At 43.8% G+C, this 17,631-nt stretch overlaps 1 protein-coding gene across 1 annotated transcript in view; it reads left to right on the top strand.

The window, feature by feature from the left end:
• LOC126260532 (photoreceptor-specific nuclear receptor-like) overlaps positions 1–17,631 on the top strand; it is a 184,925-nt gene that overhangs the window by 33,107 nt on the left and 134,187 nt on the right. The window contains exon 2 of the mRNA XM_049957865.1: positions 346–449. Within this exon, the coding sequence (XP_049813822.1) occupies positions 346–449 (104 nt within the window). The remainder of the gene's footprint in view (positions 1–345; positions 450–17,631) is intronic.

Here is a 17,631-nt window from a genome sequence, read left to right as displayed (position 1 = left end):
TAGATAAGTTCTGCTGCCAGTCTGAAGTGCCTGTTTCTATATTTTCTCAATAGTGTCTCGCGGAAAGAACGTCTTCCCTGCAGGAATTCCCATTTGAGTTCACGAGGCGTCTCCGCATTACGTACGTGTTAATCAAACATACTTGTAACAAATCGAGCAACAAGTCTTTGAATTGCTTCGATGTATGTGATAAAATCCTTCTGTATTCCTTAATTTTTTTCTTGCTTGTCGATCAGTGTACATTTTGCATCTGTTAGCAAATAAGTAGCTTAGATGGCTCGTCCTTCATTGTTTCCTACTGCGCTGGCATGCGTCCTGAGCAGTGTTTGTGTTGTGTTTGCGCAGGTGCCAGGCGGGGACGGGCCGCTGCGTGGTCGACAAGGCGCACCGCAACCAGTGCCAAGCATGCCGCCTCCGCAAGTGCCTGCAGATGGGCATGAATAAAGACGGTCAGTACACGCGCATGCGCAAACCTTTCTTTGTACGCCTTAGGCGCTCTGCGCTGGAGGTAACGATTCAGCCGTGCCGAATATCTCTTGTTCACTCAGCGATCACATTTGCTCTTCTGTGTTCCAATTTACTAGCTCCTGTGGCATTACCGGTAGGCAAGAGTTCTCTCAGTGTCTTTAATCGTGGAGGGACGGTACGTCAGCTCGATGGCGGCCAAGGTGGCACCACCGTCGCGAGTGCGAGGGGAGAGACGAATTGTGTGATCTCACCACCGAGTCAGGATTCTGTTACCAGAGGAATATCTGGCGAGAGATCCCTTCTGGTGGTCAAATGAGACTGAAAAGTAACAAATCTTTATAACTAGTGACAGGCGAGAATCCTGAAAGGGGAGTGAGGCTTAGGGTGGTCTTAAGATCTCCTCCTCCCAAAGACTTTTTGTGGTGTCACCGCCAGACACCACACTTTCTAGTTGGTAACCTTTAAATCGGCCGCGGTCCGCTAGTATACGTCGGACCCGCGTGTCGCCACTATCAGTGATTGCAGACCGAGCGCCGCCACACGGCAGGTCTAGTGACTTCCTAGCACTCGCCCCAGTTGTACAGCCGACTTTGCTAGCGATGGTTCACTGACAAATTACGCTCTCAATTGCCGAGACGATAGTTAGCATAGCCTTCAGCTACGTCATTTGCTACGACCTAGCAAGGCGCCATTATCAATTGCTATTATCTTGTGATGCATGTACCGTCACACCGATGTTCACCAATTACGGATTAAAGTTAAGTATTCCAGAAACTACGTACTTTATTTGCTAGTCTCCATTACTTGTCCTGTTCCAGACCTCACGCCAGCCTGCGTGAGCTTAAACGCGTGTCTTTCGGCTTCCTCTCATTGTGGGTTGGCGCTCTGGCCAATCCACAACACTTTTAACTGAAAGCGTTCATACTTTTATATATTCTGTTGGGTTGGCAGAAGAGCCAACACCGTGTTACTAGAGGAGACCGAAATGCACGCGTTTTAGCTCACGCAGGCTGGCGTGAGGAGGGAAGGACTATACTGACGTGAGGTCTGGAACATGACAAGGAATTAGTATTCAGAAAGCGGACGTAGCTAGTTTGATACTTAACTTTAATCCATTAATGATGAACGTCGGTACATGAGTCACAATATTATCTGTTCAGATGATATAATAACTGAATATGGCGCCTTGCTAGGTCGTAGCAAATGACGTAGCTGAAGGCTATGCTAAACTGTCGTCTCTGCAAATGAGAGCGTATGTAGTCAGTGAACCATTGCTAGCAAAGTCGGCTGTACAACTGGGGCGAGTGGTAGGGAGTCTCTCTAGACCTGCCGTGTGGCGGCGCTCGGTCTGCAATCACTGATAGTGGCGACACGCGGGTCCGACGTATACTAACGGACCGCGGCCGATTTAAAGGCTACCACCTAGCAAGAGTGGTGTCTGGCAGTGACACCACATATTCCAATACCAAATTTCTCATCTAACTTTTGTAGAATAAAATAGTTTGAAAACTAAGAGTCTCCGTGATGGAAAGGGGTTCTACAAAATTACAAGCTACACGATGTGATAATAAGTATTCGGACATCCTTATGTAATGTGGAATTGAACACTAGACGTCACGAGAGGCAGTCCTGACAGTATAAAAGGAGGAGGGGAGTACTGTGTTGTCAATAGAGAAGCAGTAACAGTAGAATGAGTCAGTAATGAGAGCTCAGTGACTTCGAACGTGGAGTAGCAATTGGATGTCACCGGAATAAAAGACCAATCAAGGACCTTTCAGCCCATCTAAAGCTGCTCAAGTCGACTGTTGGTGATGTGATTGTGAGGTGGAAACGCAAAGGCACGACAACAGACTTCATGTACTGGCGAACAGGAACCGTCGAACATTGCGGAAGGTAAATTTAAAAAATTGCATGAAGTGAACAGAAAGAATCACTCGCGGTTTTCAGAGCACCACCACAAGTCCAGCTAGCATGCTTATGGATTTAAAACGAATGGGGTATAACATTCGAGCAGCCCGTCATAAACCACCCATTTCTGTTGTCAGTGCTAAATGGCGCTGAGGTGGTGTATAGAGTGACGCACTGGAGTGATCCAGTACGCTATACGCTGTGGCAATGCGATGGAAGGGCTTGGGCTACCTGCTGTCATGTGTAGTGTCAACAACGAATTAAGGAGGAAGTGGTGTTACGATATGTAGGTGTTTCTCATAGTTCGGTTGTGGATTCTTATTGCGCTTCAGAAAACTCAAAATGCGAAAGGAGTTCAACGCATTTTAAAGCGTCGTTTGCTGCGTACAGTAGGGCACAGTTCGTAGGCGACGACTGATGGCATCAGCGTGACTGTGCACCATATCACAAATCAGAATCTGTGAGGCAATGGACAGTGGAGAATAACATTCTTGAAATGGACTGGCTTGCCCGGAGTCCCGACCTGAATTGCTGCCATTCCTTCACAGACATTTAGACACCTCGCTGAAATTGTCCCCAGTGCAGTTCAAGCCGCCATAAAGGCGAAGGGTGGACAAACCCGATATTAATGCCCACTACTAGGTGTCCGAATAGTTTTGGCCACTTAGCGCACGTTCAACACACCTAAACCGCTGCAGATAACATTACAGCCAGGTGAAGGCGCAGTACGCACGTTGAACGTATTTACTACCTACGACAAATCCGATACGGTTTGCGAGTCTACAGGGTACAACCTGCAACCACAGGAAGCTAAGAAGTGCAAGACGTAAGCGGAAAGACCCTCCACTACGATCGAAATACCACAAACTCTAAATTCCCTCGTGATGGCTGGGTGTTGTGTGATGTCCTTAGGTTAGTTAGGTTTAAGTAGTTCTAAGTTCTAGGGGACTGATGACCATAGATGTTAAGTCCCATAGTGCTCAGAGCCATTTTTTTTCTAAATTCCCGCATTTAGGTGGGAATTATGGAAGCAGCATTCTCCTGATTTACACCCTCGTATAGCCATAGTCTACAGGGGACTTCAAAAAGTGAGTTACATAGAATTATGGCAGGGCAAATAATTTTTATTGAATGCTACATTCACTTCAAAGAGACACAGATACGGGCCACTAGTTTTCAGCGTAGTCATAAAGTCTCTGTAAAGAAAAGTCTGAACATTCTACCAATCGTTCAATTCCTCGACCTTAGAAATCTGTCTTTTGTCATGGAGCCACTTGATGGCGTGCGGCGACATATATAGCTTACTTCCTGAAGTTCCCTCGTAATACCGATATCAGTGAGCGCACATCCCGATTTTCTATCGTGTAAATTAGACGTTATAGAAGTTGTGAGAAATTTTTTGCTGTTATAGTTCTTAAATAAATTGTGTGGCACATTTACTTCTCAAATTTTCGGGCAAATGCTTCTTAAATTATGTATTTCTCTGCTTGCAATTTCTCAGAAGTTACGCTAAAAACGCACTGATGTACGCAAACGATTATTTTTTTATTGGTTTGGCCTGCTGAGGACCACATGAAATAACTTGTCATTTATCTTTTCTCCTTTTTTTCCTGTTGATCTTTTCTTTCTTTTGTCCATAAGCGCCTGTGTCTTTCTTTGTTTTCTTCTGGAAGCCCCTGATATTTAACTTTTACTATGAAACTTTCTCTTTCTCCTATCTCTTCATTCATCTTTTCCATTTAACGCAGCTCTGTCTTAACTTCTTTGAATCGCATAATTGATGTTTTGGGTTTCTATCAAAAAAGTTAAAATTTCTTTTCGTTATTCATTTTTCATCTAGGCTCTTTAGATGTCCGTAGAATACAACTCTTCTCTTCCTCATTGTGTCTAATATTCGTTCTATTCTTTCATAAACTACTTAATTACTTCTTAATTTCCATTTTCCACCGCCATATTTTGGTCCCAAGACTTTCCTGATTATTTTATTTCCCTCTTTTCTGTGTCACCTAATTGTATGGCTGTATAAGGCATAAAGGCATTCTGGTTCTAATGAGAGTGTTTTAGTGCCGGAGTTTAGCGTTAATTCATAAAGATTTCTTGTTATAAAGGTTTTTTATTAACAGAAAAACAACTTCCAGTTTCCTTGCTCTTGCTATGTTAGCGTCTTTGGCCAAAGCAAGTCGTCGTGTTATTTCACCGAGCTATTTAAATCTTACTGTCCTTTTTATACTTCCATAATCAATTTCCACGTATTTCGGTGTCTCCGTTGAATCTCTCATATACTTTGTTGTTTCCAAAGGCCTGCTGTTGAAGCTTATTTTTCTTAGGAGATTGATCTGTATTGTTGCATCTTCTATAGATTCGGTTAAAATAGCAAGATCGTCCGAAAAAGCCGAACAATCAATTCTCAGTCTATCCCCTTTTCTCCAAACTATGATTTTTAAAATTCCTTCTTCTTCTGTTCTTTTCCCCATTTTCTGTTTACCTTTTCTAGTACACAATTGAACAGCAGTGGAAATAATCCATCTCTTTGTCTTACAGCAGTTTAAATCCCAAAAGCCTTGGAGGTTTTACGTAAAAATTTAATTTTGCATTTTGTTTATGTTAATGTTTATTTTATGATCTTTGTGATGTTGTTATTATCATTATTATAACAACCTAGGCATATGTGGTACGATAAAAGTGGGCTACCAAAAATTTATACTTGGGGAGGCGTACAACAATAAGCTTTTAAACCTTCTCCCCACCCCTGTTCCATCCTTTTAAAACCGAACCTCTTGCCCGCACCTTACTTGGGAGTTCTGCAGCTTGCACCTACAAAGCACACACTCAACAACGACACGGTAATGGAGAACATCAAATGTACCAATTTCAAATAATGAACTCATAAATCGTTAGTTACACGGGGTCAAACGAGTTGTGGAGTAATTCCACCAATGGTATACGATAGAATTCGAATTGTTGTCATTATGACGTAATAAATTCAGGCGAAAGCCTGAATAACATTGTAAGGCACATTTTGTAGAATGTTGCTTTTCTGGTTTAATAGCGCTATTTACGAGATTCTCTTACGCTATTGGTAATAGTTCTCACGTTAATCGTGCAGGTGCAGCGTTATAAGCGATGTCAGTCAGGTGTTTTACGCGCTATTCGCTGGAACAACGCTGGATACCGGAACATGACTGACTGCAGGAATGTGGGTCTCACTCCTCGTAACATAAAACGTGTAAATGACGTACGATAAAGGAAAATTAACCCTGACCAGTGGAAAGGAATTAAAAGGAAAAGAGTGCGGGATTCTGGTTTTGAACACGCGTCAGGACATCGGAAGTCAGCCTCGATAGCTGCGCGGTCAGCGTGGCGGATTGCTAAGCGAAAGGGCTTGGGTTCGAGTGTCGGGCGGGGTGAAGATGACTGAATGAGTTGGTCTGAAAGCCAATAAATGGGAAAAAAAGTGGGAATTTGGTCTCGACGAAACATTGTCTAACAAAGGCTTGTGGAATATTGCTATATATGATGATTGTAATGATTTTATTCGTATTATGAATTTGTGTAATGCAGCAGACAGATACTGCACGCTTTGTAAAGAACACAGCAAATACCTACATACATGTAAGATCCTAACTTTAACATAACTGCAAGAGAGAAAAGTAATAAAACAGACGTTGATACGAGATCGCGTTAACTTCTCCGCGTGCATGAAAACAAAACAAATAAATTACATCCGTTTCGAAGCTTGGTGGAACTCTTATTTCATTTGCGGTTTCGGGATTGAACTTGAAATCCTACTAACTGCTTCGAAATTCTATTTGAAGATACAACCTTGGAAGCTAAGTTACATACAGCAAATAACGTGTTAACATTTGTTTCATTTTGGTGCAGTAAAACTGGAAGAATTAAACTACCGACAATCGGCACTACAACGTCCCTTACAAAAATCGCGTGACAGGAAAAGCGCTGACTGTGTATCTAACGCCATATCGCTGTATTCGACAATAAGAAATCTGGAAAAATCCTGTGTCCACGATTTGTTCCAGATCTCGAATGAAACGATATGTTTACTGTTACCAGTCAGTTTCATTCGATTTCAATAGTAGTCATGGCAAAGGCTTCCAAAAAATATCCTCGTTTAAAATTCTACTATTACCATTTTATATCAAGAATATGTGACAGCAAAACGTTGCTCTAAAACAGTTTAAGAATAGAAATGAAGTGGAAAGCTTTCCAAGTGCCAAACCTCATATTAGTCCAGAGCATCAAAAAAAAATCTACACTGCTGTACAAAATTAAAGCAACAAATATCTGTTTCCCAGTCCTGCATCTAATTCACGATATAATCATACAAACTGTTAATCAGATGTCCTTACGATCGTGTTCTGCACGGAATATGATGCCATTCTAGTCATCGGACAACCATGACAACGATGACGTCAGAGCACGCATGAAACGGGGTAGTGTTTGCCAGGTAGACCCATATCCACAATCGCTGTGAACGCAGTCATAGACGGTGCAGTACGGCACAGAGAAGATGCCTACCAGACTCCCTGCGGTGGAGGGCCATAGAAAGAAAGGAAGCAGGACAGTCTCAAATTTATTTGGCCCGATGGCTTAATGGGAATCGTTCTATTGTTTTTCGCATGTGTCGACAGTTTATTGAGACCGAAACTGTATCCCGAAGACTAGGGCATGCCCGACCACGTTTGATTTCAGAAGCGAGGACCGTTATTTGGCTGTAAGGGCACGACGGCACCGCCTTAGTCCTTCACGGCAACTGGCATATAAGATTGCAATATCCACTGGACGTGTTGTATCGCGGCAGACGGTGTGCAGAAGTCTTCGGTAGAGTGGCCTTTATTGTCGGAGACCTGCTGTGTGTCTACCTCTAACGCGTCTTCAAAGAAGAGAAGATCTAGATTGGAGTCATTAACATGCCACCTCGACGGTCGAACAGTGAGCCAATGTTGTTTTCACAGATGAGCCCCGATTTGGTCCGGACAGTGATTCTCAATCGATTCGCATTTGGAGGGAACGTGGAACACGATTTCGGGACCCAAACATTGTGAAAAGAGGCCGATATCGGGGAGGATCCTTAATGGCGTGGGCAATGTTTACCACTCGCACCTCTCTTCATGAAATTGTACGGATGAATCGGCACGGTTTAACTGCTGTCAGGTATCGTGACGAGATCTTTGGACCTCATTTACTGTTGTTGCGATGTGCTGTCGGCCCAGACTTCATAATGATGGACGATAATGCCCAAACCTACAGCGCACGAGAGGTTGATGTTTTTTGTTTTTTTTTTTTTTTTTTTTTTTTTTTGAAAAGGAAGATATTGCACGCATGGCGTGGCCAGCTCGCTCTCCATGGAATCCCATAGAGCATGTCTGGAATACACTAGGGAGACTGCTTGCATCACGTTAGCATCCACTAATCACTGTCCAAGACGGCGAGCAGCTCTGCAGGAAGAATGGGCGTTATTGCCTGAACATGAGACCGATGACATTATTCACAGCATGTCCCGTCGTTGTCGCTGCCAGATGTGGTCGCACCCTATACGGAGCACATTAACCAGTTGTCGCTGCCAGATGTGGTCGCACCCTATACTGAGCACATTAACCAGATGTCGGAATGTGTGTACAAATCCGTTAATTTGGAAAAACATAGAGCATTTTCGTCTACCTTTATGGATGTTGCAGTTGTTTAAGTTCTTCATTCTTTACATTGTTTCTACTATACTATCACCTATTTATACTGTTTTGTGGCAAAATAAAGGAAATCTTGCAGAATTTCCGTTTCTTGCTTTAATTTAGGACACCAATGTATATCTTTTTCCAACTAAGTTATTAGTATCCAAAAAATTGAGAAAGTATTCTGATACAACAGAATTATGCTACCCACCTCATCATTGCAAAAAAAGGAGACAAAGCAGAAAATAAATAATTTATTAAGTTCTGACACAGCAGGAAACTGACTGGTTCTATGTGCCAGTAAGAAAGTTTTTGTTTCTGTTGTCACTTATACTACTATAGAAATACAATAGTAATATTTTGAATAGTAGAAATGACATCAACAGAAATCATTTCTCAGGCATTTTAGATTTTTTGCAACAGAATAACAAAATTAAATTAATGAAAAATATCTCAGTACTGACTTTTATTTCTTACACGACCCCACTCATGGGATCAGAGTATATTTTGCTGCTGACGAAGAAATGGCAACATCGTCAACAGGTGTCTCTGTTTTGCAACTGATAAACGTTGCTGATCTTTCAAGAGAACCACGGCATCCCATACAGCTGCCATAGTCCTTCCTATTTTGAATATAATGACCGTTTTTCATTCTTCTGCTTCAGAGTAAGGCAGAGCTATCAGGCTGTAGGAGGTGGATACAGCGTCGACGTTCCGCACAACCTTGTTGAACCGTAAGTAAACTGCGGTGTGATACACGACTAACCACACTGGCAGGGAATCATACACACGTCTGCGTTCCGTAGAATAGCGTCTTCTTTCACAGACAATCCAAAGGTTTCTATCTTTGGCGCTGGCAGAAAAATAATGTTGATTTTATGTTTAGAGGGGATACGAGATATTTTAGGAGAAAGATTTCCTATGGTAGGTAGAAAGGCTATGGATTCGAACCTTCCCTCTTCTGGTTATGAAGTTGTATTCTCACTTTTGGTTTGAACTACAAAGCCTTGCGGATCTTCCATGGTGCATAGCCCTTAACTTCAAAAGCTTTTTGGAGATGTTCATGTTATTCTTGTATATGGTCCTTATTAGCCACCATACATGCCTGTACAAGTGTAATCAGCACACCACCGGCCTGCGCAGGATGACGATACCTGTCCGACTACAGATACAGATAGTAGTACCGGCTTGCGAAACACACCATGTCGCAGGGTTATGTCGGTTTTACTATGCACCAAGACATCCAAGAATGGGAAATATTGGTCCTTTTCCAGATCAACTGCATTTGGATTTTGCCTGAATGGAATTTAGAGGATTTAAGAATTTATAAAGGTTCTCCCCGCCATGAAGCCACACAGCAAAAGTGTCATGGGCGTACCTCTAAAAGCTGACAGGCTTACAACATGCAGAGTCCATATTCGTTATTGCGTAAAAAAATAAGTTGAGGGGAGCAATTGCTGAAACAAGATCGTACACTGAAGTGACAAAAGTTGTGGGATACCTCCTAATATCGTGTCGGACCTCCTCTGGCCCGACATAGTGCAGCATCTCAACCTGGCAGTGACTCAACAACTCGTTGGAAGTCTGCAGGAATATTGAGCCATGGTGCCTCAGTAGCTGCCCATAATTGCGAAAGTATTGCCGGTGCAGGATTTTGTGCACGAACTGACCTCTCGACTCTCGATTATGTCCCACAAATGATCGATGGGACTCATGTCGGGCGATATGGGTGGCCAAATCATTCGCTCTAACTGTCCAGAATGTTATTCAAACCAGTCAAGAACAACTGTGGCTCGGTGACATGGCGTATTCTCGTCCATAAAACTTCCATCGTTGTTTGGGAACATGAAGTCCGTGAATTGCTGCAAATGGTCTCCAGGTAGCCGATCATAACCATTTACAGTGAATTATCAGTTCCGTTGGACCATGTGACCTAGTCCACGGCACATAAACACACCCCACACAATTAGGGAGCCACCACCATCCTGCACAGTGCCTTCTTGACAATCTGGGTCCATGACTTCGTGGGGTCTGCGCCACACTTGATCCCTACCATCAGTTCTTACCAACTGAGATCGGGACTCATCCGAGCAGGCCACAGTTTTCCAGTCGTCTAGGATCCAACCGATATTCTCAGCATTTCAAGAGAGGCGTTGCAGGGGATGTCGTGTTGTTACCAAAGGTACTCGCGTTGGTTTTCTGCTGCCATAGCCCATTAACGCCAGATTACTCCGCACTGTCCTAACGGATACGTTCGTCGTACGTCCCACACTGATTTCTGCGGTTATTCCACGCAGTGTTTCTTGTTTATTAGCACTGACAACCGTACGCAAGCACCGCTGTTCTCGGTCATTAAGTGAAGGCCGTCGACCACTGCGTTGTACGTGGTGAGAGGTATTGTCTGAAATTTGGTACTCTCGGCACACTTTTGATAATGTGGATCTCGGAACACTGAATTCCGTAATGATTTCCGAAAGTTAATGTTCCATGCGCCTAGCTCCAACTACCATTCCGCTTTCAAATTCTGTTAATTCCCATCGTGCGACCATAATCACATCGGAAACCTTTTCACGTGAATCACTTGAGTACATATGACAGTTCCGCTAATTCACTATCCTTTTACATTTATACATGAGCATATCGCTATTCCACGACTTTCGCCTCAGTGTTAACAAGTCACTTGATGTGAGGGGCAACCACAGCTGTGATAACATATTTCAACTGATGACAACCGCAACAGCCTGTATTAAATGGTTCAAATGGCTCTGAGCACTATGGGACTTAACTTCTGAGGTCATCAGTCGCCTAGAACTTAGAACTAGTTAAACCTAACTAACCTAAGAACATCACACATATCCATGCCCGAGGCGGGATTCGAACCTGACCGCAGCGGTCGCGCGGTTCCAGACTATAGCGCCTACATCCGCTCGGCTACCTGTATTAAAACGATTTATTAATCACGACTAGTTTCATAACATTATAGGCATATGTTCAAGTGACAAACTGTTGACCTTTCAACACATAATGTCCTTAAAATCTCCGTACGTGGAAATAATAGAAGTCCCCTGTCTTCCTGCACGAACTGGGTTCATTACTTAGGCCCCTGCAACAGCTCTGTAAGAGGCGCCTGCCGGTTCACTGCCCTATCTCCAGGTCACTCCTCATGCAGACACACAACTACATCAGTTGAACAATTTTTCATTGCCCAGACAGATTTAGAGCCTAGTTCCTCTTCTTTTTATGAACTATTTAAGCCACATCTGAGTCTATGACTGCACTATTCTTGTGAGAGTTTTGTTGCTACAATTATTTATATCCACTGTCCTTGTTTTCATCGTCGACTGTAGGATGATTATGAAGCTGCACTTCTGTAGATTCCTTCGAACTTCTCGTTATGGCACCATCCTGTATTGTGGAGAGAGAACAATTTAAGATCCTATTGTCACTGAAACGTTTTTATAGGACGCATCCCAAGGCCTCGATTCCAGGTTATCTTGAATAACGGATTATATCTCTCTGTTTCATAGTGTTCTTTTACTTGCTTTTATAACAAGACTATAATTTTCTAGTTTGTTTTCCACCGACTTCGCATTGTTAGTGAAAGCTGAATAACTTTATGGTCGTTGGTTGTCTTTCCTGTGGTAATTTCCAATTCTGAATGGATCTATAAAACTGATCTGCTTATTACGTAACATCTGTATCAAAGCTCACTCCCGCCTTGTTTTAGGCAAGTGAATATCTAATCGAATTCTTTACAAATAGTTGAAGCGCAATAATCGATATTCCGGTTCAATGTCTCCGTTGCCTGCTGTATCTTTGTGTCCTAGGACAGCGTTTGCATTCGCATCAACTTTGGATACAGTGAATTCACTCTAACGAACTTTATAGATGTACATTAAGTTTTCAATGTGTGTCGCTATATTTTCACGTAATAAAAAGGTTTTATGAACAATGTAAATAAATCCAAGGAAGACAATAATATTTCCACATAAGCCATTGATTTAGGGAAAATATTTTTGTTTCATTCTGACCTACCGATCGGTTTCGGCTTTTGCACTAGTCTTAGGTGCACTTATAACGACGTACTCACGTAGGACAAAGTCACAAAAAACATAATACTGTAATATCAAGGCAGTAATGAGATCCGGTCGCTTTTGTCCGCTTTAATACTGCAAAACTGCATTCCAACTTAATAAATATTTTGACAGCCGAAATGTGTTGACCATTCTCAAATATTTTTATATCTTCTTCTATCTCTCTAAAACTCACTGCCTAAATTAGCTCGAATACCAGAGAATGGCACCACTAGTAGTTCGACGTACAGCACACGGCATTTTTTTTTTTTTAAAAAAAGCAACGCAATCTTTGAAGAAATAGTCGTGCATTCCGTCTATTCTGCATTAGACTACAGTTTCGAATATTAATTATTTTTAAAGTACATCTTTCGGGAAAGAATTGCAGCTCAGAATTATGTGAACGCCCTCCCTCGTCGCGAGTCCGCATAGAATATATCGATCAGTAATCCTACAACAGCTCTGTGCTATTTTCTTCTCACTACTTTCGCGTTTGTAGTCGGCGTCAGATAAAGGTCTCTAGCGAAGCCGACACTCAAGTAAGAGCCGGCGAATTTTTTCTGGTGGAATCGTAAAAAGTTGCACTAGCTGCTAGAGTTACTTTTACGCTGCTACTTCTCGCTGAAGCTGCTGACACGAAACTGCTGTCAGTCTAGCAGAGCGTTCGCTAAGCTGCAGAGTTCTAAAGGGTAGCGGTTTCGTTGCTGTACGCAATGAGCGAATATAACAAGAACTCTAAGGGGAAAGATGGCTTACTTTGTAACCAGGAGCAGATCCCAGGGGGACAGGGAAGGAGAAGGGTGTCATGGAGGACATGACGTCTCTCCCCCTCGCCTTAAAAAAAATTTGTGCTAGAATCATTTATATTTTTACATATTTCAGTTTCCAAGTTGTACAATCGAGTTTCATGAAACAAAAAATCTCTTAAAGTGGCAAGGAATTCTAAAATATTCCAAGCTGTTTTAATACATGACACTACCAAGTTACTTGCTTGAGGTCCAGCTCATACGGATGGTCTTGTGGTCTAAGCAAAAGAAAACTTTACAGCTAAAAACGCCTATCCACTAGCAGTCCGTACCAGATTCCAAGCCGGCCGCGGTGGTCTAACGGTTCTAGGCGCTCAGTCCGGAACCGCGCGACTGCTACGGTCGCAGGTTCGAATCCTGCCTCGGGCATGGATGTGTGTGATGTCCTTAGATTAGTTAGGTTAAAGTAGTTCTAAGTTCTAGGGGACTGATGACCACAGATGTTAAGTCCCATAGTGCTCAGAGCCATTTTGAACCAGATTGCAAAAACAAATTGGACGAAGGTTCGCTAGTGTTCGCTAGTCCATAGATTAAACCAGCAAGCCGGCCGGTGTGGCCGAGCGGTTTTAGGCGCTTCAGTCAGGAACCGCGCGACCGCTCCGGTCGCAGGTTCGAATCCTGCCTCGGGCATGGATGTGTGTGACGTCCTTAGGTTAGTAAGGTTTAAGTAGTTCTAAGTGCTAGGGGACTGATGACCTCAGATGTTACGTCCCATATGGCTCAGAGCCATTTAAAACCAGCAAATTGAGGAAACTTGACTAGGCGAGACATACGGGTAAGATGCTTCTCCGGGATGTATGACGTGGTCGAAAAAACTTTTCTATTCCTGCCATTCCGTCCAGAGCTACGCTGGACGTCTTCAGAGGTGCTCCTAGTGACTCTAAGTCTTGCCGACTGACGGGTCGGGCGGCGGAAAGCGACATAAATACCGTGTAAAGCGGGACGTTGTCGATTTTACACGTGATCAGCATAGATAATTTTCATCATAGATAAAACTTAACTATCGATCGTCGCCTCTCAGGAATAAGTTTTTATCTATGGATTCTGCAGAGCCACTGTTCACATATCACTGAGTTTTACGGCTTCTTCTTTTCTTTTAAAATTATCACTATGCTTATATATTTCGATGGCCTCCCTATATAGTAGTGGATGAAAGTTTGTCATAGTACATAAAATTTTAGTTTCGAAAAACTTCACATCATTATTTCCTGACTGAAGAGCATGCTCTGTTACAGCTGATTTTTGTGTTTTCCCTAGTCGTAAATAGGGTGGAGCCTCTCCACGGTCACACCGGCGTGATGGCCAACACAAAAGGTCTACTGTCATATCTGCATATTGGTTACTTTTTACTAAGTGAGGTTTCGCAGGTTCTGGGTACTGCGATGTTTGCATACGTCTGGTTATGATTAACCATTAGTACATGCTATCTGGAGATGGATTGGGTCGTAAGTTGAATAAAGGGTAGCGGTTTGAAGGGCAGAGGAAAAAAGTGCCAAGGCAAGAACCAAGGGAATAAAATTTCTGCGATAGTTGGGTCGGGTTGTAAGAGCAACAGCGGTTTCCGTGCTGCCTGCGACAGGTCACGCAAAGGTAGGTTCTGTTAGTAGTGGGTATCATGCAGGCACCTTTGACGTAATGAGGCGTTGTTACTCGGCGGCTGCAGTTGGGTACAAGTGTTGGCATTAGCATACCTGTAACAGTTGGGTTCATCATCGATTAGTGTCCAATAGGTCATACATCGGATTCACAGTGTAGGGTAGTGTTGGCGGTTTTTTTGTGCGTTGGTATGCGAGCTTGTCGGTTTCCCTGCTGTAGGCTGCTGTTCGGTTCTGATAGCAGCTGGCATATCCAGTCAGTGTTGCTGATGTGCAGGGGCTTGCCGATATTGTCGCTTGTGGGCGTATGTTATCTCACCATAGCTGGTTATGTCCTAGTTAGAAGTGGCCCTAGTCGGCAAAGATTTTTATATTCTTTCAGTCTTGTATACACACTTATCTTGGTAGTTCCAATGTAAAGGAGAAGGAGGAGATTAGTTTTTAACGTCCCGTCGACAACAAGGTCATTAGAGACGGACCACAAGCTCGGATTAGGGAAGGACGGAGAAGGAAATCAGCCATGCCCTTTCGAAGGAACCATCCCGGCATTTGCCTGAAGCGATTTAGGGAAATCACGGAAAACCTAAATCAGGGGGCCGTAGACATGTTTGAAACGTCGTCCTCCCGATTGGGAGTCCAGTGTGTTAACCACTGCGCCACCTCGTTCGGTCCCAATATAAAGCTTTACACACACGGAATCTTATATACTCCACTTGCTGGCGCAGGAAGGCGTTTCTCCTTTACAGATCGGAATGCTTGACATATTTTCTTAGTTGGTCTAAAAATCGGTCTGATAACATGTTTTGTAGAATCTTGCGACTTAATCAACTGCTTTTTTGATAAAAGGAAGAGAAACCGTATTCTTCCTTTGCTGTGTTTAATCCTGGTCCTTTTTCCTACTGTTATTCGGCCGCAGAACCCTATTTACTCCCTTCTCTGATTTGTCTGAATAGACATTCTTCTCGAAAGCATGCTTCAGATGTTTTAATTCGGCGTCCAGGTGTTCTAGCGTGCAAATTATTTTGGCTCTGTCAGCAAGACTTTTAATGGCTCCTCTCTTTTGTTGTGGCTGATGGTTGGAATTCTTATGATCATATCTATCCGCATGTGTGAGTTTCCGAAAAATTATATGTTTTAACCTTCCATCAGCCTGCCTCACAATTAAAACATCAAAGGATATTGCCATTTTTCCATCTCCATAGTAAACTGGATTCTTGGATTTATAGCACTGAAATAACAAACACATCCTTCTAAAGCTTTTTTGCCGTACGACCAAACCATGTATGTATCATCGAAAAACCGATACTAATGACATGGTTTCTTATCTGAATTTTCTAGAGCTAACTGTTCGAATTTTTCCACATAAAAATTAGCGATCGCAACACTTAATGATTTACCCATTGCAAGCAAGCTGATTATGAGAAAGCTGATGGTGTCGCGATGGGTACTTTAAAAGCGACGTCAGTTCGATTGCTCCATGGAATGACGTACGTTATTGCACCATATATATATATATATATATCGTAACACAGGAAAAACGAAATTCCATTTACATAATTGAACGATATATACCAACGTAACGACAAAAAAAATCATTGAGTCACATTCATTTCTGAACCATTCTGAGAAGTTTCAGCCTTGTCTTCGAAAGTCGAATGCTTGTCGATTATTATCGTCGACAGTGGAGCCCTTAGTGAAAGAACTTGCGGAGATATGATGGTCCACCACCGGCCCGGGTGCGCTCAACTCTGGCGGAGCTCAAAAAAGTTGCGATGGTCCGGCGGGCAGATAATGCTGGCGGCGAGGGAGCACGGGATTAGGGGCCGCAACTTGGGAGGCGCCACCGTAAATTACCCCGGCTTAACCTCCCCCGAACTCCGCCGCGGAATAACAACAGCCGCCCCGCAAAAAGGTGGCCGCATTTTTGGCCCGCAGATTACGACGCGCGGCTCTAAAACGCATTAATCAGCCGGGTCGGCTCCGCATAAATCCTTCCCGCAGGAGGCCAAGTTGCGACAGGGCCTTCGATTTATCGTCGCGGCACGCAGCCGCCCACGAATTGACTCCGGGGACCTCCGGCGTGCGCCCCGCGGCTCGTAAATAAGACGCGCCAAAGCAAACGGAGAGCCCGAATGTCGCACCGCGCCGAAACGCACTCGCGTCGACTTGTTTGTTATTCATCCGCCTCTGTCTTTGTGTCACTGTCTTCGGTAGGAGGGTTCGGTCAGCTCTCTTTCACTTTATAGTGACTCTTCCATAGTCACGAGGTTCACTGTTGTGTTTTGTAGTCTGCTGTTTCCTCTGCAGTTTATTTATAATTCAGCTCTGTGGCCGGATGCACTATCGCCTTATCAGCCATCGAACAACCTACGGGTGGTAGTCTTAAAGGTTTAATTATCATCTCGAAGAAATAAACGTATTGTATTGTATGTGAACCGGGGACCTAGAAACGACGGAGAGGCTCCGTCCCCGCCGCAGCCGCAGTGGTCCACAACTCCACGACGACTACCGCAGTCCACTTCACCCCTCCGCCGCCCCACACGGAACCCAGGGTTATTGTGCGGTTCGGCCCCCGGTGGACCCCCAGGGAACGTCTCACACCAGACGAGTGTAACCCCTATGTTTGAGTTGTAGAGCAATGGTTGTGTACGCGTACGTGGAGAACTTGTTTGCGCAGCAATTGCCGACATAGTGTAGCTGAGGCGGAATAAGGTGAACCAGCCTGCATTCGCCGAGGCAGATGGAAAACCGCCTTAAAACCATCCACAGACTGGCCGGTTCATCGGACCTCGACACAAATCCGTCGGGCGGATTCGTGCCGGGGACCAGGCGCTCCTTCCCGCCCGGAAAGCCGTGCGTTAGACCGCACGGCCAAGCGGACGGGCCAGAAATAAACGTACTCAATTACTTGTTATCTTCGGAAAATTCATTCTATAAACAATCGCTCAGGCTGTAGCTAAGCCAATTATCCGCAGTATTCTTTCTCCTAGGATTGCTAGTCCTGCAAGATGTGCAGGAGAAGTGCCGAGTTTGAAAAATAGGAGACAGGCAATGGCGCTAGACTGTATCTTTCTTTCCGTTCTTTCGGATAGCC

Source organism: Schistocerca nitens, chromosome 5, assembly GCF_023898315.1.
Source record: "Schistocerca nitens isolate TAMUIC-IGC-003100 chromosome 5, iqSchNite1.1, whole genome shotgun sequence".
Lineage (NCBI taxonomy): Eukaryota > Metazoa > Arthropoda > Insecta > Orthoptera > Acrididae > Schistocerca > Schistocerca nitens.
The sequence above is the reverse complement of the archived record's forward strand: the minus strand, read 5'-3'. Positions and strand labels throughout refer to the sequence as shown.